This window comes from Asterias rubens, chromosome 10 (assembly GCF_902459465.1).
Source record: "Asterias rubens chromosome 10, eAstRub1.3, whole genome shotgun sequence".
Taxonomy (NCBI): Eukaryota; Metazoa; Echinodermata; class Asteroidea; order Forcipulatida; family Asteriidae; genus Asterias; species Asterias rubens.
In genome coordinates, this window is record NC_047071.1 from 12,539,272 (window position 1) to 12,560,215 (window position 20,944).

General features: G+C 39.2%; 3 protein-coding genes across 4 annotated transcripts in view; 1 reads left to right on the forward strand and 2 right to left on the reverse strand.

Annotated features, from left to right (window-relative positions):
• LOC117295728 (alpha-N-acetylgalactosaminide alpha-2,6-sialyltransferase 2-like) overlaps positions 1 to 6,207 on the reverse strand; it is a 40,925-nt gene extending 34,718 nt beyond the window's left edge. The window contains exon 1 of the mRNA XM_033778448.1: positions 5,453 to 6,207. Within this exon, the coding sequence (XP_033634339.1) occupies positions 5,453 to 5,472 (20 nt within the window). The 5' untranslated portion in view covers positions 5,473 to 6,207. The remainder of the gene's footprint in view (positions 1 to 5,452) is intronic.
• A 1,718-nt stretch (positions 6,208 to 7,925) lies between these two features.
• On the reverse strand, positions 7,926 to 12,292 carry LOC117295829 (cyclic GMP-AMP synthase-like). Of its 2 annotated transcripts, none has more exons than XM_033778599.1 (3): positions 11,809 to 12,292; positions 10,166 to 10,287; positions 7,926 to 9,624 (listed from the first exon to the last, which is right to left on the reverse strand). In XM_033778599.1, the coding sequence occupies exons 2-3, from the start codon at positions 10,191 to 10,193 to the stop codon at positions 8,501 to 8,503; spliced, it is 1,152 nt and encodes a 383-aa protein (XP_033634490.1). In that variant the 5' UTR covers positions 10,194 to 10,287; positions 11,809 to 12,292; the 3' UTR covers positions 7,926 to 8,500. The 2 variants fall into 2 exon arrangements, with proteins under 2 accessions (XP_033634490.1, XP_033634489.1); XM_033778598.1 differs by having other exon boundaries at positions 11,805 to 12,292.
• Positions 12,293 to 13,810: 1,518 nt separating this feature from the next.
• Positions 13,811 to 20,944, forward strand: part of LOC117295863 (3'-5' RNA helicase YTHDC2-like) — a 32,476-nt gene continuing 25,342 nt past the window's right edge. Inside the window, exons 1-7 of the mRNA XM_033778643.1 lie at positions 13,811 to 13,928; positions 16,855 to 17,099; positions 17,456 to 17,546; positions 18,351 to 18,538; positions 19,005 to 19,210; positions 19,875 to 20,041; positions 20,512 to 20,614. Coding sequence (XP_033634534.1) covers positions 16,982 to 17,099; positions 17,456 to 17,546; positions 18,351 to 18,538; positions 19,005 to 19,210; positions 19,875 to 20,041; positions 20,512 to 20,614 — 873 coding nt within the window. The 5' untranslated portion in view covers positions 13,811 to 13,928; positions 16,855 to 16,981. The remainder of the gene's footprint in view (positions 13,929 to 16,854; positions 17,100 to 17,455; positions 17,547 to 18,350; positions 18,539 to 19,004; positions 19,211 to 19,874; positions 20,042 to 20,511; positions 20,615 to 20,944) is intronic.

Here is a 20,944-nt window from a genome sequence, read left to right on the forward strand (position 1 = left end):
TTCCGTATGTTCAAATAAGTTTAATGTGTTTGGAAAATAGGAAATGGCCTTTGTCAACATGAACATTTTATGTAAAGTATTGTCTACCTCTTCCTCTTTTGTTTTCAACTTGTCTCGTCCGGAACAATACAATTGCCAGGGGAAGTTTCAGAAAAAAGATTATCTGAATTGATTAAAGCCATTCCATTGATAACAGTATTATTGTCCTAAGGCCCCCACTTCGTGTATCACAACTTGTATGTAAAATAACAAACCTGTGAAAATTTAGGCTCAATCGGTCATCGGAGTCGAACCCACCCTTGTTTCTGCACGTTTCGCCGTGTCATGACATGTGTTTAAAATAAATCCGTACTTCTCGATATCGAGAATTGATATTGTTGTAATGTTTTCTCTAAAAGTATTAAAGCAATTCATGGAATAACATTTCAAGAGAAGTCTTTCACCATTACCTTCTGTAAACCCTGTAAGTTATTTGTAAATCTGTGAACTTTCATTTTTTTTGTCTGTTCCGAAAGTGTATAATGGCTTTAAACACGGTTTGTAATGGCCAAAGTCCAGTGTCTACCTGATCCCCATAAAATAACAAATCTGTGAACATTTGAACACAATTGGTCGTCCAAAATGCGAGATAATAATGAAAGAAAAAACACCCTTGTTGCTTATACTTCTCTCTAAATGTAAAAGAGTAAAAAAAAAAACACATTTCGAGTTGTCCCTCATTATGGCTTTTAAACATAGTGGTGGATATTTCACTCTTTTAGAGGGGTTTTACTCCAGGGCAGAGTGAAAATCACTCAAAAAGATGCAAACTTCAATAAGAGTGGAAGACAAAGTCTAAAAAGAGTTGTCCCTTACATGTATATATGGCTCTTCAAATAGTGCCTTTTTTCACTCCTTTGCATTTATAAGGAGTTGTTTGCTTCATTTAAACATATAGTAAAACAAATTTGTTTAGTGAGAAGTTACCTCTTTCTCAAAACTCTGCTATTTCAGAGAGGAAGCCATTTTTCACAATGTTTTATTACAATCACCAACTCTCTCTTTCTCATTACCAAGTAAGTTTTTATGCTAACAATTATTTTGAGTTATTACCGATAGTGTCCAGTGTCTTTAATCCCTGGAAATATGTGTTAAATTCTGTCACTCCATTGTGTGGAAAAAATGATCCGATATTATGTCAATTCCTATGGACACGTTGCCTTGGATCGGACGAGTTGGCAGTTTAAAAATTATTTGTAAACGTTCGTTATAAAATGCATATGGTTGGAAAGATGTTTTAAAAGTAGAATACAATGACCCACACTAATTTGCCTCAAAATTGCGGGGTTTTCCTTTGCGAACTAACACGGTCGGCCGTTTATATGGGAGTCAAAAAATTTACTCCCATATTGTGTGGATCATTGTATTTTAAACCACCTTTCCTACCATATGCATTTTATAGCAAACGGTTACAAACGCTTTTCTAAGACCACTCGACCGGTCCAAGGCAATTACGTGTTCCTTTAATAGGCCTCATTAATATAATATTAAATATTTATCTCGACCAAAGTTCGCGACATTATAATTAATAGCAAGGATCTGATAACAGAACGTCCAACTTTGTCTGGTTTGCTGTGCTTCTGCAGTATAAAAATGCCATACTCGAATAAAAATCATAATATTTTTATAAATTTCCCCCATTTTGAAGAGCACAGCGACAGTGGCAATTTTGATGGAAAGAAGAAGAACAATTTAAACACTTTTTTGTACCTTTTATTTAAAGACAGTGAACATTCAACATTATATAACACCCAAGCAGATCCTTGCCATTTGATTGGAGGATTGTCCGTCACGTGATAGCAAATAAAAGTACCATTGCACGCTGAGTCACTCGCCGTGCTTTTTCGTTCCATCCGAAAAGTACCATTGCACGCTGGCACGCTGCCAGCGTGCAATGGTACTTTTCGGATGGAACGAAAAAGCTGAGTAAAAACATCACTGCGTGCGCGTGTCTTTGGTAACGCAGCAGGTGTTACTGCAAGAAGGCATAGTAAAATTACTAGCATTCGGCTTCTACAGTTGAAATTGTTTGTTTTGAAAGTTGTTTCTTTCAATCAAAATGACAAAGTTCTACTTGGATGTTATATAAAACAAATAATGAATGTTTTTCATTCGTGCAATGGTGCGAATATGTTCATTCGTTGAAAGCTGGAATGTTCCATTCAACTCGGCTCCGCCTCGTTGAATAGAACATTCCATCTTTCAACTCATGAACATATTCGCACCATTGCACTCATAAACATTCATTATGTGTATACTATTGGTAATTGTTAAAGACTAGCCTTCACCGTTTGTGTATCTCAAGATATGCATACAATAAAAAACCTGTGAACATTCGAGCTCAATCGGTCATCGAACTTGCGAGATAATAATGAAAGAAAAAAACACCCTTGTCACACGAAGTTGTGTGCGTTTAGATGGTTGATTTCAAGACCTCAAGTTCTAAATCCGAGGTCTCGAAATCAAATTCGTGGAAAGTTACTTCTTCCTCGAAAACTATGGCACTTCAGAGGGAGCCGTTTCTCACAATGTTTTAAAACGTCAACCTCTCCCCACTATACTCGTCACCAAGAAAGGTTTTAAGCTAATAATTATTTTGAGTAATTACCAATAGTGTCAACTGCCTTTAAGTACTTTATAGTATTTTTACAGCGAATTTTAGAAGATCTCGCTAAGTAGGGGACCATGGACAGTCAAAATATTAACCTTCCACACGAAGTGTTGTTTGTTAGGTTTCACAACCATGCTAAATTTAAGCAAGGTACCCGGCCCCTGTTTAAATTGCTGTCATGTGAGAAGGGCTAAAGTGTAGTTGTATGACGTCGTGTCCTTGCCTTGCTGGTACGAAGAGAAAATGTTGTATATGATGGTGGTAATGATAAGCGATAAACCGGAACATTGTTGTGAGACAACCAGAGACCTTGACTCTACTGTACTACTACTACTACTACTACTACTACTACTACTACTAGAAACTAAGATCAAAGATTAAAGGCAGTGGACACTATTGGTAATTACTCAAAATAATTATTGGCATAAAACCTTTCTTGATTACGAGTAATGGGGAGAGGTTGATGGTATAAACCATTGTGAGAAACAGCTCCCTCTGAAGTACCATAGTTTTCGAGAAAGAAGTAATTTTTCACGTATTTGATTTCGAGACCTCAAGTTTAGAACTTGAGGTCTCCAAAATCAACCATCTAAACGCACACAACTTCGTGTTGCAAGGGTTATTTTTCTTTCATTATTATCTCGCAACTTTGATGACCAATTGAGCTCAAATTTTCACAGGTTTGTTATTTTATGCACATGTTGAGATACACCAAATGTGAAGGCTAGTCTTTGACAATTACCAAGGTGTCACTGTCTAGCCATTATGTGCAAATTTACATATTTCATGGGAAGGGTCTATTACCAAAGGTGTCTATATCAGTTCCTTTAAGTGACATTGGACTACGAACCAACTATTGAACACAACAATATTTCACTTCGAACGGGTTATTTTGGTGTAGTGTTGTTTTGTTTGGTTTGTAATGCCTTTTGTATGGAAGATGCTGAGGTCATGCTTTTACGCACGGCAGCCACTTTGAAAAAAATTTCTTTTCATTCTGTATGTATATCTTAGGGCATGCTCTGCAATGGCTGATAATAATATCGTGTCACCCCGAGCTATCCGTGTGCCAAATTCCACGTATTGTTTGTCATCGAAGGCACAATTCAGCCAACTATTTTCCCTTCCTGCTCCACTATGTTTTCGTTTAGTAGAAAATACTCATTTGTATTGTTCATTTCATGACGGCAGGGAACGATTTCATACAACAAGTCTACATAGCAAAATATTTCGACTGAACAGATTTTGTGCACAGTGAATACTAATAATAGTAAGTAGCAAATGGGGATTCTTGTGTAGCAACTGGAACATTTTGCGTAGCCTTTATTTGCTCTGCTATTAATATTAGGGAAATCGTTCACTGGACAGACGTTTATAGATAGAAAATAATTATGCACTTCGAAACATACACATTTTTTGCAAACCGTGGTGCAGGGTCAAAACCTTTAGGTAAGTTTGTGAAATATTTTCGTGTTTGTACGTTTAACAAAATTAAGGCCATTTTCAATTATGTTAAGTATAGATCATTTGTAGTTAATACTTGACAACATTTGGGATATGGTTATCTAACTACACCTAGCAGGGCCCGATTTCATGAAGCTCAGTTTTATAGCAGAAAATACTGCTTGACAGTTGCTCGGCTAAGCACAACGGTGACTGCTCTATATTCCGACATCCTTATGTTCCGACACCCCTATGTTCCGACAACTCAACCTATAATCCGACACCCCTATGTTCCGACACCCCTATATTCCGACACCCCTATGTTCCGACACCCATTTATTCCGATAACCAAAACACCCCTATGTTCCGACACCCCTATGTAATAGGGGTGTCGGAATATAGGTTCAGTTGTCGGAACATAGGGGTGTCGGAATATAGGGGTGTCGGAATATAGGGGTGTCGGAACATAGGGATGTCGGAATATAGGCTGAGTTGTCGGAACATAGGGGTGTCGGAACATAGGGGTGTCGGAATATAGGTGTGTAACCAAGCACAACAAGATGAGTGGGGCACCATTCGCATCAGTGTAAAGTCAATGCATTGTTGGCAAGGTGACCTGTTTTTGCTAAGCAAGATTTCCCGGTGCTTTTCCCCTACCTCTTAAAATAATTCACAGAATTACACGAAATTGCGGTTCTAATGGTTTCTCCAGGAGCCCGAAAGAACATTAACACCAAATTGTATACCAATCCGTGTCGAGCAGGTCTCAATAATGAGAAAAACATTTATCGTCCATGGTCATCACTAAATCAGGTATTTTTTATTTAAGATAGTGTAGGCCATCTATTTAGTTGGGGCATACACGCTGTTTGGCTTTACCAAGGGTCAAGGCAGTACAAGTTGCAGTGAATGAGGGTTTTTTATAATTAAAGTGTATAGATGTAATACTATTATTGGTTGTACAAAGTAGGTAGGTGGTCGTCAGTGTTCCTGTTAGTTGTTACCTTGACATGACTGTATTAATGAACCATCATGAAGAGCTGGAAATAATGAAGTCCAAAATATGCTCCATTTCTCTACCAAGTAGGGTGTTCATTGTTAGTTGTTTAACCTTGACCGTCACAATAGACAACTTAAAATGCATGCTTGTTTCTACCAAGGGAATGTACACTCTCAGGTATTTCTCCAGTCATGCCAGTATGTCACAAATAGTGAACTAGCTAGATTGTGCGACGATTATTTTGTAGTAATAATACTATTCTTGGAGGCGAGCTAAGCATTGTGGCATTATGGGTTATGTCTAGCTCTAGGTCTCATAAATTCAATACAACACTGACATGACAAAAATGATTTACTGACCGTGTGAAGGATAGTTCCATAACGTGCAGATAGAGGAGCTCTGCTAACTAGCCAGCTGCTCTGCTGATGTTGTCTGCTGTAATTCACTACACTCCATCCACGCACCAAACACTCCTCCCCGGTGTCGATACACACGGGTTTTATACACAATGGAGTAAGTCTTATCACTGCCGTAAAATCAATAAAAAGACAGCCATGTTTTTAAATGCCGTGTGTGGTTCCGTACTCCTCCAGCTAGCAATACGGGGAATGTTTTGGTCATCGGTGTACTGTGTTTGCTGATTGCATTACTGAATACTGGTCCATAAAATAAGTTCATATGTGTGTACACTCGCCGTTATATATAAAGATTGTCGTCTGTTGTCAAGCAGTCACCGTTAACTTAGAATACGTGACATTGTAATGAGGTCATCAGCTCAACCAAGATGCGTGGTTACTTGCATATAATTACAAACTAGCTGCTGTCGAACTGTAAATAACACATTGCTGGTCGCCAATAGTTATCCTTTGGTGGACATTGTACTCGTTGTATCATGATAAGGAGACATGGGGATTTCACATCATTCAATTCATGTTACACACAAGGGTTGAAACCGGGCTAAAACTGCTTCCGTTTGTTGCCGTATGTCATGCATGCCGTTTGTTTGGTGGACATCCGTGTATGTACATGTACATGAATACAATGTACATGTGTGTTCTACCTTCATGGTGTGCGCATCAGGGCAGTCAGCAGTGTGTGTGCAGTGCATGCAAAGCCAAGACGGTTGCTTGTTTTTTGTGTTGATCACTTCACACTACCCGGTCGTCCGTCGTACCGTCGAGACGATGCGATGGCCGGCGCGGGCGTTTTGTGTCGTTGGACCTGCGGGCGGCCTTCTGACTCGAAGGTTCACAACAATTAGGCACGGGTCCGTGATTTGAACTTTCACTTAAGAGCAAGGATTCAAAACAACTTAGACCTACTCCTTTTCTTTACTGATTACGCTATTGGTTTTTTTTGTGACTAAAAAAAAAGAGAAGTGACATTCGGAATTTGAAAAACTTATTATGAAAATTAGGCCTATGAGCAACTTTTTTTGTAAGCCCACGGTTGGGAATATTTATATTAGGCAATATTTACTTACTCGTAGTCAAGGATTGACAAATCTTATGTTATTATTGTTTGTTTTGGGTTTTTTTTTTTTGCATTTCGTGGAATAATAATATTTCAAAAGAGGGAATTGTTCACCAACCTTCAGTAAATTTGTGAACTTTTGATTTATGTTTAAACGGTACACATTATGTACATCCTTGAGCTGGTTTAAAGCTGGTCCCAAAATTACATTTTACAGTGTGCATTAAAATTCTTTTCCCTCAATAGGCCGTTACTTTTACCCTTGTAGGCATGTCAGGCCAGTCCTTATCTCAACGCCCAAAAGGTTCAAAATTGTACCTCCACACCATCCAAGATAATATAAAGGGGACACCGATGTCCCAGGGAAATAAAAACGGCGGAAATTCTGTCCCCCATTGTTACCGTTTTCACGAAGTGGCGAATCCGTCAAAATTAATTCATTTGGGGAAACAGCTTTCTAAAAACAACACCCAAGAAAAAACATCTAATTGTGTTATTCAACTAACACTTTAACTTAAAAGACCGGTGAATTCAAAACGTGAATAACTTCAAAAGCGTTTTTCTCGAAACGTTGTTTTTTAGCTACGTGGGCCGATTCGCCAGGTCACGCCAACATTGGGAAACTACTGACCGTCATCGTAATGCACTAATCCTATTTTCCCCATTGACACCAATATAACCAAACCGAGGCTGGAAGAACAAAGTAGTCTGGTTCCTATTAATTTGCACAATGATAATTAGCATTCATGTTTTGTTAATCGATACAAGGAACATGACCAAGACGGAGACGGCATGTGGCTGAAGGGGATGATTCAAAAGAGGTCGCTATATATCTAGGACGAGTAAACTGCTATTGGAATACACTATGAGAAGCGTTACCGCAACATTGCTTCTAATGTTATTATTCACATGTTGGGGGATAACAAGTGATATAATGATTGTCTTACAGGGTGCGTTCGTTTAGCTTCCCCAGGTCGACCCCGGTGTGTGGCGTTTTTTTTCCCCAGGACGAACGTAGGCAGAGGCCACGTTTGTCCTAGAAAAAAAATCCGCCACACACCGGGGTCGACCCAGGGAAGCTAAACGAACGCACCCATAATAGATGTTAAATTTGCATTGGGGATAAAAAATAATTATTAAAGTCACCTGGAAACATAATTTTTTTCCTTCGTACATTATTATAGAGTAATGTTTATGAACAACAAAATAACTTTTTGAGTAATGGTGTGTAACGATGTTTGTTTAAAAATTAGATCAAGTTGCTTGGGGTGACTCCGCCTACCCCTTTTGTGACGTCATTCGAGGCAGACTTTGCCTGGATCTAACATCAAACACACGTACGTGCAAGTACATGCAAGTCCAAGTCGTGAGTTTAGATACGTTTCGAAATAAAGTGATTTTCTTGCAATTTTCCGGCAAAGTTGACCAGGTGATTACTGCTGGATGCATCAAAACAACTAAAGATGGGGTCAGTTTGCAAAGTGGTCCGGTCCGACGTGTTTTCCAGCAATGTGCAGCAACACTTCCGCCTTGTCGTGTTGAATGCTGGTGCAACAGAGAATTAATTTTAAACGAAATTGATTGAGCCGAGTAGTGTTTAAAATAGCCAACCTATATAAAGACAAACACATGCTGTCAGTCCAGCTGGTTTCACACAAGTCTGTTTGCTTATCACAATATTTTATTTTATTTTTAGCATTATTCACTCATTGCTCAGAAGTTTACAAATTTCCTTTTCACGTTTGGACAGAAACTGATTTTGAATTGTAAATGCCGTTACAACTAAATTGAGCAGAAGCCGGGAATTATAAATATTGGCCGGAAAAAAACCAAGAAAAAGACAAATACATGACTAAATCTGCTCAGGCAAGCTTGTTTCATTCAGAAGTCTGTTTGCCTTATTGCAATTTTTTATTTGGCAAAATGATCGTTTTTCACTCCTTGCTGAGTAGTCTTCCGAGTTCCTTTTCGCGTTTGGACAATACCCTCAAACGGCTCTCTACTTTGGCCAACGTCCTCTCAGGAATGTCCTCCAGGAGGTTCAAATTGCTGACGAAAAAATGCGGCAGTTCTCTTCTCGAAATGAAATCGGTCAATTTGCAAAGTATTTCAGCGAAACAGTGTTCTATGGTTCGTCTTTGCCATCGAGACTGATCAACTTGCTCGTCGCACAGGTGTAAGAGGGCGTGCTTCATCTGGTAGGAGGTGAGATGTGCCAATGTGTCATCTTTGGACCGTAATGTTTTGAAGATTTTCAAAGCTCGTGCTCTGCAGCTCCCGTCTGCACGATTCACTTTGAGCAAGAGCGCCCTCTCGCTTTCGTAGCTTACCTGCGTCCAAACCGGATCATCTGTGGCCGAAACTTCTTTCCCGCAAAAATCTTTAGCGATGAAAAGTCGCCGTGTATCAGCGCTCTTCTTTCCTAGTACAATCCCTGGAATTATTTCAATGGTAACTGCTGTATTTTCATTCGTGGCGTCAGCCCCGAGTGATGTCACTACTCGTACTGGGGAAGTTTTCACGCCAGAATTTGTAATAACTACCGTGTCACTGTGTTGCCTGACTTCATGCCACTTTTTGATGAACTTGAGGAACATTTTATTTGCCAAGGTAGGACAGAGAAAGTTCCGTTCGCCCCTCCAACCAGCCCAGCGGTCCTCGTTTACTTCCTTGATGTTGAAAAGGCGCGGGAGTCTCAACACAAACTGCTCAGGTTTTCCCGCCGAAACAGGCGTGATCGTCCCTACAACAGACAGCGGCACAATAACATTGTAATCAGCATGGCCCCGGATGACCAAGTCCTCTACTGTACTGCCAACGTAGATAGCGTCAAGGCACCTGACTCGTGACGTGTTTCTCTGGACTCTGGCAAGTAGACCGGGCAAGATTTGGTCGAGTTTGGCTTTACGCAGTTCGGCTATGTGTTCAGGTACTTCTACCTTTCTTGTGTAGAAATCCTGCAGTGCTTCACGGATAGATGTGTTTCCTTTGATGCAACCCGAAGGCTGGCTTGCGGCTGGGGATTCGTCCCATCGTCGTCCGTGAAGAAAACACAACCCTGGAAAAAAACATTAGAAGTTTCATCTTACGGTTGGAAATAAAAAACATTTGCTGCACGAAACCACACAGTTTCCAATCCATTATCTATAAGCTCACAATAGACGTTGCATTGAGCTATTTTTTCTTTGCTTATTATGCATGAAAACCTTATCAAAGTGGACTTGGCTCTTTTACATACGTTCTTTGAAAAATAAATAGGTTTATAGAACAATGCGTTCTTCGAACAAAGAAATTAAGAGTTTTGTGTAAAACATTGTCTGACATTATGCAAACGTAATTTGCCAGTTTTGGATGGGATGCTAGAGCTGCTTATTTCTGTTTACCAGAAATATGTTACTAACCAAGATAGCCACGTGTAACATTCTTGCTTTTTTTTTTTGCTTAGCAGAAAATTGCTGAGCATTGTTTACTGCCTTAGTGACATGAAAATGTGCATAACAGAATATAGATTTTGCCTTTTTTTACTGAAAAAATCTACAGGTTTTTCTGGACCCGCCACGTTTTAAAACCACCCAATGTTAAGTCCTCATTTTTTGTACCTGATTTATCTAGATACTGTGTTGACATTCTTACATAGGCCTATCCCAAGGCAGGAGCCGGAAGGCATGGCAAGGGTGGGCTCAACCCTATGGTGAATCTGTCATTTCATATCGAGTGTTTCCTGCAGTTTTGGGGAAAAAGAGGGACAAGATGGTTCTGGTACATTAATTTAAAATAATTATTAGTGCTGTGTTGGCTTGTATAGGCCTAAGCCAAGTAGATCAAGTGTTGGGCCGTGACATAAAGATGTTTGTATACCTGTAAAAGGACAGCTTCATTAGTCGTCAAGATTTTCAGGGGAAAAAGGTTAAAATCACAGAGCAATGTTTTCAAGAGAGCCCCATAAATCTGTTGTACAAAATTAATGATTTTCGTCTCACTGAGCACCTCAGATTGTTAGAGGAAGCTTTCTTCTACAACCGGGTGAGTTTAGTGTACACCCGTGTACGTTTATATTATTTGAGTCGCACAAGAAGCACAAAAAAACTTTAAATACACTGGATAGTCTTCTCACCTACGCATAAAATAAAAAAACTATGAAAATATGAGCGCAATCGGTCATCGAAGTTGCGACATAATTATAATAGTGAAAGAAAAAACACCCTTGTCACACTGAGTTGTGTGCTTTCAGATGTTTGATTTCGAGACCTCAAAATAATTATAAAAATGAGGTCTCGAAATAAAATTCGTGGAAAATTACTTCTTTCTCGAAAACACCTCCACTTCAGAGAGAGAGCCGCTTCTCACTACCAGCATCTCCCATTACTTGTTACCAAGTAAGGTTTTAAGCTAATAATTATTTTGAGTAATTACCAAATAGTTACCACTGCCTTTAAAGGTCATACAAAGTTAGTGTAGCACTATTTGCATCCAACACATAAAAAAACAGCATTTTTAATTGAATGCTGTGATCAAGAAGTAGTGAGTCGAAAAAAAAACAAATCGAAGGGGTTGTTACAAACGGTAATTAAACAAGTTTCACAATATGTTGCCCCACTTGTTGCGTCAAATCCCAAAACATGTTTGGGAGAGCAAAGTGACCCTTTTTCTAGCTAAGCTCCTCAATCAGAGCAAAGACCAGCTTTAATTATGTTCACTAAAGTCGTACATTCGAGAGAAAAAAAAGAGAGAAGAAAGATGATGAGCAGTCTCAACACTCTTCTTGATGTAAAATTTAAGGTTTTATTTAGCCCTATGACTCTTCTCCTCTGTCTAGTATAATAGAAAGTGTATGGCCGCCAGGGCTAGGTTTTATTGGGTTTTTCCTGCGTGAACAGTCACAGTTACTGCTGCCTGTTGATTTTGATGAATGACCGAAAAGCGCTGAATAAATAGGAACCCCGCTGTGGGAACCACCTTTTACTTCCCACAGTGTCTTTCTGTTCAGCAAAATCAACCAGGTGGATTGGCGATACGATTATAGGCTTATTCCATTAATCGTGCCTTCGTGACAATGGGTGAATCTGTATTGTTATTATATTTTTAAAGGTGGGAGGTCATCTTCGTTAGAGCGATTGTAAATTACGTCAAGTAAAAACTACCTTTTTGAGCTATGAATGGGTAATTTAGCTTGTAAAATACCCCCAAAAACGGTGGCATACATAGCAATATCCTCCCAGAACCATTGAATTGACTTACTCACATCTGCGTGGCACATCGCGCATCCGGAACACAGGCTGGATGCAGAACTGGACTGCCCCTTGGAGACTCAACACTAGACCAGAGTTGACACAATATTTACCCTGCGTATCATCACCAGTGTTTCGAAATGACAGGTCTAATGTTGTTATGATGTTTTAAAGGTTTTTTTCATGAGCCATTCTCTAGCGTCGGTTTTACAAGAGCGTTTCTTATTGTAGGCTTATCTCTCTAAAACAATACCCTATTATTTTGGAGAAGAAAACAATGCGCACAAGGTATTGCACTCTGTAAGCCCGGGCCCGTAACCATTCAGTCACTGCAACAACTCACACTGTAACAAAATGGCTACAAAATGTACACCGTAATCACACAGTTCCATTCAAGAACCAAAGTCCCCCAACACTGAGTTCTGATTCACGAACAACAAACTGAGCATATATGAACTGAGTGAAGTGGCTCTGTTTCGCACTGCATCGATTGGATCGAACGGGAAAACAAACACAACTTTCAATAGGTACGAGATGACCCCTCTGAGATTGTGGGTGAACTTTCAGACGGCGTCAACAGGTTGTTATGGCACGTACGATGTACAGGATCTAACCAACAGAGGGCGCTGTTTACTTTGCATAGGCCACATTTTGGAACGACAAGAAGTTGGACACTATTGGTAATTACTTAAAATAATTATTCGCATAAAACCTTTCTTGGTGACAAGTAATGGGGAAAGGTTGGTGGTATAAAACATTGTGAGAAACCGCTCCCTCTGAAGTGCCATAGTTTTGGAGAAAGAAGTAATGTTTCACGAATTATTTTGATTTCGAGACCTCAAGTTTAGAACTTGAGGTCTCGAAATCAACCAAAAAACACACACAACTTCTGTGACCAGGGTGTTTTCGTCTTTCATTATTATCTCGCAACTTTGATGACCGATTGAGCTCAAATTTTCACAGGTTTGTTATTTTATGCATCACACCTACTGTGAAGGCTAGTCTTTGACAATTACCAATAGTGTCCACTGCCTTTAAAAATAAATGATTCGAGCGAAGCTAGCTACCGTCTCGAGACCAATACTTAGCTCATTCAAGCCTTTGATCAGGACACTTGTTGTACACCACGTGGTGTGGTCATAAACTTCTTGTTGAGAGGCATGAGTTTGATCAGTTACCTCCAAGCCGTGGTTTGAGACGGGCCCCAGGTCAATTCTTATAACCAGTAGTCCAGTGCTCTTGCGCTGCCCAAGTGGGTTTGTTTCAGAGGGCCTGTACACACAGGCAAGTGGTTTTTCACACATTGTTGTTGTTCTGGCCAAGTTGTGGTTTGGCGGGAAGGTGGTGGGGGGCATTCAATCTCAAAAGTTGCTGTCATTCAATCTGGGTACTTTGTCATGTCGTGATGACAATGTCCGTTTATCAAAGTTTGCTGACCTTGTATCTTGCGCATGCGCGTACTCTCACAAGATTGCAACAAAAATGGTTAGCTCAACGGCAATCTGATTTACATTTCTTAAAAAATTTAATATACTCCATTCGACAGTTAATTCTATAAAATCCTTCTGTAAATTAATATTAATAAACATTAAATAGCAATTAATGTTTCCTGAAAAAAAAGGTCAACCCGCCGCGCTTCCATTCAAAGCTGGCACCCTATGTTCCTCTTTCAAAGTGCTTGTACACTACATCAAACCATCGATTTTTTTATTAGAACGGGACCAGATTGTAAACTTATTTTACTTCCAACTTTTTAAATTTCCTGTCACTCAACAATGGCATTTCAACTTGATCGGGGAAATTCAACAAATTTAAGGTCTAACAATGTGCAGTGTCGATCATCGCTGGAAGAGGAAAGCAGGTAAATGTATAGAAAACGTGTAAACTTTTGTTTGAGAAATCGTACTTCTATTTTTAGCAAGTAAGTAAAGTTGAAAAACTTTCACCTTTTCAATGACGAAAACAAGTTGTCGCTTGAGGGCGGCAAATATTACGCGTACAATCCGGTGTCAAAAATGAATGTCGCTTGGTTGTCTGACTCTGGGATTTCTGTCAATGAATGAGCAATACCGGATGGTGTAGATCATAGATGGTTAACTGCACTGGAAGTAGCTTTGGAAGTTTGCATCCACAGGTATTTTAAGTTAACTGTAATGTGTTTTATACTTATAGTTATTATTATTATAATACTTAATAGTTGAGTTGCAACAAGAAATGGGTTAATTTTATATTAACCATTTTGTCTTTGACATTTTGATTGCAATGATTGACAAGAAGAAGAAGATCGAGTGTAAATTCTCGATTCCGACGCATGCTGGGAATACAAAGTTGACGATCCACCAAACTGTGCTGTGTGTCATGGACTCATGCGTGTCGGTGCATGGTCTGTGTTTCTCCACTTCGTACAGCCATGAGTCCATGACAGCTTCATCTTCAAACAAACCACTTCAGCACAACATTTTATTTTCCTAGTTATGTAGATTGTAGTAGAACCCTCCCACTGTCCCAGCCCTTTTTTTTATATATCATTGCGTCATACGTTATCGACCCTCATACATGTCATATGTTTTCGGTCCCCAACTTTGATTCCTGTTTACCGCGAGATTGTGCAAGCTGCACCGGTGACAGAAGCTATGCAGTTTACTCACAGTCTGTATTTTCATCAGGCTTAATCATGCTGAGAAAAAAGTTTCCTGTCGTTGGTTATGCTCAAACATTTATAAAATGATTGATTTTTGGTACTAATCACTAGTGCATTATTATGCCCACATTCAAATGAGTCAAAGAAACATCCAACCTCGAAAGTTCAAATCAAAATTACTATCTGCTAGATTGAGTTTCATTCTGCTTAAGTCACTAGATGTATCACGTGAGGTGGTTACGATTTGGGATTCTATGGTGTGCCAATATGGGAAAATATTAAAATATTTTAAGTGAAGATTACAAAAAATTTTTTTTTTAATTTACTGCATACTATAATAAATTCCGATAAGAGTAATAAATATTAAGTCTACATTAAAGAGAAAATATCATAGATTGGTTTCTTATCTCCTGAAACCAAACATTACTGGTCTGAAATGGGGGAAAACGGATTGTTATGAAGTGTGTGTGTTTCAAGGGGGTGGGGTGTTTTACTTTCATGCCTAATGATATCTCTGGATTCTAAATATAGTAGCCAAAATGCCTTAGGACAAAATTGTAATTAAATTAAGTAGTAATTAAGTAGTAATTGAATAATATTTTTTGATTTATTTTGCACGCCATACTAGCTTCTGAATATTCAAATATTCAAATGAAAGGTGTGAAAACATATGACGTTGCTCCAATGTCGTGCATGCATAAGCACTGTTAATGGCGGACTGTCTCTCGCAATGTAAAACCAAAACTTTAACAATTTCAACACACCATGAAGTGTAAGTGTTATTGTTAAAAAATTGGATAGATGATTTGAAGAAAAAAAAAAATTAGTTTTTGATTGTGAACAATTTTCCTGTTATCCTACTGAAAACACATGACACCAGGATATAGTTTTATCATATCACAAACAGTTTTCTTCCTCTGGGTGGGAACCAAATCTCCCCAAAAATATATTAACTTACAATCATACTAGGGTCTGTCTGTGTGTGCAGTGTGTATTCTTTGAATTTTATTTGTATTGTACTCCAGCTTATCCAGCAGATGGCAGAGTGAGTGAGCCTATAGCTCTTATATTAGTATGTACTATATAACACCCAAGCAGATCCTTGCCATTTGATTGGAGGATTGTCCGTCACGTGATAGCAAATAAAAGTACCATTGCACGCTGAGTCACTCACCGTGCTTTTTCGTTCCATCCGAAAAGTACCATTGCACGCTGGCAGAGTGCAATGGTACTTTTCGGATGGAACGAAAAAGCTGAGTAAAAACATCACTGCGTGCGCGTGTCTTTGGTAATGCAGCAGGTGTTACTGCAAGAAGGCATAGTAAAATTACTAGCATTCGGCTTCTACAGTTGAAATTGTTTGTTTTGAAAGTTGTATCTTTCAATCAAAATGACAAAGATCTACTTGGATGTTATATAAAACAAATAATGAATGTTTTTCATTCGTGCAATGGTGCGGATATGTTCATTCGTTGAAAGCTGGAATGTTCCATTCAACTCGGCTCCGCCTCGTTGAATAGAACATTCCATCTTTCAACTCATGAACATATTCGCACCATTGCATTCATAAACATTCATTATGTGTATACTATGTAGTAGTAGTGGTCTAGAAATTAATTCACCCTGTTCCCTGTTGAAAATCTGCAATAATATAAATAAAAGATTTTTTTTTTAAAGGAAATGTTCTGTACAAAAAAATGTTCAGCCAGACTTATCTGTAGTGTAGATTGAAGTTGGATGTTTTCTTTAGCTGAATTAACCTGAGTGAACAGGGGCTGAGTGTAGTACACGTAAAACAAGGTATTGGCCCAAACCAGAACCTTTGAGCTACCGTTCAGCAAATACAAATTTAATAATGGATAACTTTCCGTATGGCGCCACCACTTTTTCAAAAATTTTTACAAAAAGGGATATCTTATTGAGGTTAATTAGATACTGTGTTATTTCATATCGTATGAAAAAGTGGTGGTGCCATACGGAAGCTTTTCCTTAATAATCAACATATAATTGCAAGATATGAAGAAGTTGAAACTCTCTGTGGTGGAAGTATAACTACATGAACTAAAGAGAGGTTTGCGGTAACACCATGCATGGAGGTACCATGTGAATATCCCTTCTGAGTGATATCCCTAGTGGTGGTACTGGTTGTGAAAAGAACAGACTGTTAACGACTCAACATTTTGATCAGTTTGCTCTGATTGTCTTCAGGACTCAAGGAGAATACTGGAATCGGTTGGTGGATGCTGCTTAACAGGATGCTGCATGGGATAATGTACATATATATTGCAATTTAAAACATCACATTAAAACAAATTTGTGATATTACTAATGTAGCCCTCCTCCTGATGGGAGGAGGGTTATCGCAACTAACTAAAACAAAGCATAGATCTTCTTACTCATCATTCTGTATAATTTACAGGAATTTCGGTCAGCAGTCCCACTTGTTTCCATCCGGCCAGCTGTCGTCTCTTTGCAGCTCAACTGACTCTCCCACTTTTGGAGGTGGTTTTCCCATTGACGGTGGAGGAGACATCAACCCTAGCAACATGCCGAAGAACTACAAGGGCAAGAGGAACAATCCCAAGGAGGTTCTCGTGGGTGAAGAAATCAAGATATCAGTCAACATCGCTATTCAAGAATTTAGACATAATGAGACTAAAAAAGGTATATCATTTTTTCTTATACTGTCTGATCATTCAATACATTGGCCTGGAATATCATGTTGGAGAAGGCGAGGCCATTAATTTTGCAATATGGGCACTTGCATTGGAAATTCTGAGAACAATTTAAGTAACACCTTAAAAGGGTTAACAAGTTGCTTTTGTGCACTTGGCAGCCACTGCCAGAAACGACGAGAAAAATCCCTTCTGTTATGAGTGCTTTTATGTGCATTGTATAACACACAGAATTTCACAAATTTCATTTCTACTTATTAAAATTGATCTTGCCTACTTACATAAAAGAAAATGAAATCTCCACACTATTACACATACCTTAAACCTTTTTCCCTTTTTCTTTAGAGCTAGAGTTTCCATCTTCTTTGAACAACACAGAGAGAGCCTACATTCATGGCCTGGCCCAAAATTTTGGACTGAAATCTAAAAGCAAAGGGTATGTTGAAACTTACAGATTTACAAGTATTCGGGTTGATGATACCCAAGCCTACATCCATATGGACTGTAAACGGGGTAACCCCGTTTCAGCCCTAGGAGCAGGTCTGGCAACAGCCTCTGGAAAGAAATAGTTGTAGCCCACACCTTGAAGTGGCCTTCAAGCAAGTTCAGTTTAAAAAGAATCCACAGGCAAATCACTCTGGTGGGGTTCAAACCCACGACGCTTGCACTGCAAGCTAGCCGGACAGCTAGAGGCAGTTTGATTCCCTAGCAACAGGTCCCACAATTATTTAGTAGATGTTTATTTTTGGTATGTAATGAAGATGAAGAATATAGTTTAGCTTTTACCCTCACCAATGTGTATTTCTCATTTGGTGTATCTCAACATATGCATAAAATACAAACTTGTGAAAATTTGAGCTCAATTGGTCGTCAAAATTGCGAGATATATGTAAGAAAAAACACCCTTGTCACACAAAGTTGTGTGCTTTCAGATGCTTGATTTCGAGACCTCAAAATCTAATTCTGAGGTCTTGAAATCAAATTCGTGTAAAATTGCTTCTTTCTCGAAAACTACGTCACTTCAGAGGGAGCCGTTTCTCACAATGTTGTATATTATCAACCTCTGCCCATTACTCGTTACCAAATAAGTCTTGTTCTAATAATTATTTTGAGCAACAGTGTCCACTGCCTTTAAGCAAGGTAGACTTGGTACTTTCCCAAGTTCTATGAACTGCATGAGCATTTTTTTTACTAGGGTAAAAACAAAATAATATTTTTTTTTATCTTTGCTTTCTTACAGCAAAGGAGCCAGTCGATACTTGACCCTGTTCAAGAAGGAGAAGAATAAACAAGGCAGCATAGCAACATTTGATCTCACCCGAGATTCACGTAATGAGTCCCACGGTCTACTCCAACGCTTCCCAGTCAACCAGAGAGAGAGGTTAGAGCTTCAGCCTAGGATGGAGAGAAGACGCTATGGTGTACCTGGTCAGAACACTAACATTTACATATTGTTATCTTGTATTCTTTACTCAATCAATAATAGTATAGGTTTTTCCGGTCAACGTCAGCACAAAATTGTTGAAATTCATTTTAAAGGGAAGGTACACATTTGGTAAATGTCAAAGACCAGTCTTCTCACTTGGTGTATCCCATCATAACCATAAAATAACAAACCTGTGAAAATTTGGGCTCAATTGGTCATTGAAGTTGCGAGAAAATTATGAAAGAAAAAAAAACCCTTGTTGGACGAATTTGTGTGCTTTCATTTAAGAATAAAAGACTTCTAGCTAGAAGTCTTTTATTATTTTAGTGAGAAATTAAAAACCTTTAAGCAAGGTTTTAGGTTTACAGGCTTTATGAAATTGGGCCCTGCAGGCAAGAAGTAAGGCTTTTAATGAAATAATCTCATGTTAAATTTTTTTCTGCAACGTTAAACCAAAACAACTCACAGGTGGACAACCCAGAGAAACACCAAAAACCACTGGTCGGCTCAACAACGGCATTGCGCAAACCCCAGCAAAGAGGGCAGGCTCTGATCTTGACTCGTTCCGGCAGACGCTACCGGTGTACTTGATGAAGGATGAGATCATGCAAGCCATCAATCGACAGAGAGTCGTCATGATCTCTGGAGAGACTGGATCGGGAAAGACAACTCAGGTTCTGTGTTTATATTGTCTTGGGCCCATTTTCATGAAACTGTATTCTTGAATTGAATTGAAACTGTTAAGCAGAAAATACTGCTTGATAAATCGCTTTGACAAGCATTTAGTGTGGCACCAGCCATGCCAACTTAATCTAAATTTGGCTGGAAACTTTTATTGCTAAGCGATTCTATTCTGTGCTTGGCAAGTTTTTGTGCTTACAGGCTTTATGAAATTGGGCCATGGTTTGGTGCATGCACAGGACTCAAAGTTCAGGGCCCACTTAGGTTCAGAGAATCACTCATGGTATGGGGTCTCAGAGGAAAGCTGGAAATGAGCAGTTTATGAACAACTTTATACACGAGAAGAAGAATTTTGATTTTGATTTTTTCCCTTGCACAGATGTGTGTTAGCACTGTATTACTCGCTACTTTCCCGAGTCCTTTAAACAAAAAAATCACAAGCATCACTCGGGTGGGATTCGAACCAACGACCCTTGAGCAGTGTCTTACAACTAGACCACCGGAATTGGGCGGTAGCTAGTGGCAGTTCAAGTCCTATGTTTTAGCCGCGGGTTCCGCAACGATTTAATAGATGTTAAATTTGCATCGGGGATAAAGAATATTAATTTTGAAACAGAAACATTAGTCATAACTTGTGATCTCTCTTCCTACCTGCAGATTCCGCAGTTCATCCTAGACGAGTCTTTCCAGCAGAAGCAGAGTTGTCGTATCCTGTGCACTCAGCCTCGTAGACTGTCTGCTTTGTCTATTGCTGAGAGGGTCGCTGCAGAGAGAGGGGAAAGTATCGGCCAAGCTGTTGGGTATCAGATCAGACTGGAGAGTAGGTAAGGCGTCTTTGAAACTTACTTACATTTGAGGTGTCTGTATGGTTACCTTTGCACTCTGCAGTGCTTCTGGCCCAATTTCATCGAGCGGAAAATTGCTTTAAAAATCCCTGCTGAGCAATAATGAGCAGGATACAGTCACAAATTGTACTAGACTTGTACAGACTGGAAAGAAGATTGGGCATCTTTACAACTTTCTTTAGCCTGGTTGCATACTTCCTGCGAATGCGACACAATTTTTGTTGCAAGTTTGAGGTGCTCGCATTGGCAGGAATTATGAATTGTTGAGCTGGAAACAGGATAAAAGAATGCTCCAGGAGTTTGTGGGGATTCACAGTTTTAACCATTCACTTGAAGACGTCGGGATCTAATTGTGTAATAGTTCTCTATCCTTGATGTGAGAATTGCATCATTCAGAGAATGATTTTTTTATGCCGTTTATTTTGAATCTGCCTGTATTTACATGACAGGGTCTCACCTAAGACAGTGTTGACGTTCTGCACCAATGGAGTTCTGCTTCGGACATTGATGGCAGGTGATAATGCACTGCAGTCTGTCACACACATTATCGTGGTAAGATGTTCGTACAAAATTTTATCGCAGAAAAAAGAGGGGGGTTTTACTATTCAATTTGTGAGAAAAGGGAATTGGGTGTTTTTTAACTGTTTTTCAACCAACAGTACCTTTGTTATAGCTGAAATTTTTGTTAATGGCCTGACTAGGCCTGGGCGACTAGTGAAATTTACTACTCGTCTAGTCTCGCCTCATATAGTTGCGACTTTAACACTCGTCACGACCAATTTTGAATTCCCAAGATGCATTAAGGGATATTGTTTGTCGCAGGCTCAATGTAGTAAAGTTCACGCTGGAAGGATTGTGCCACTGATGTTTGATTGTGTTTAA

What these genes read in the sequence shown, in the direction of transcription:
- LOC117295829 (XM_033778599.1), bottom strand. Translation starts at nt 10,193, where the DNA reads ATGTCAACACAGTATCTAGATAAATCAG. An exon ending in ACAGTATCTAGATAAATCAG is followed by an intron (nt 9,625 to 10,165) that starts GTACAAAAAATG and finishes GTTTTTTTCCAG; the next exon opens with GGTTGTGTTTTCTTCACGGA.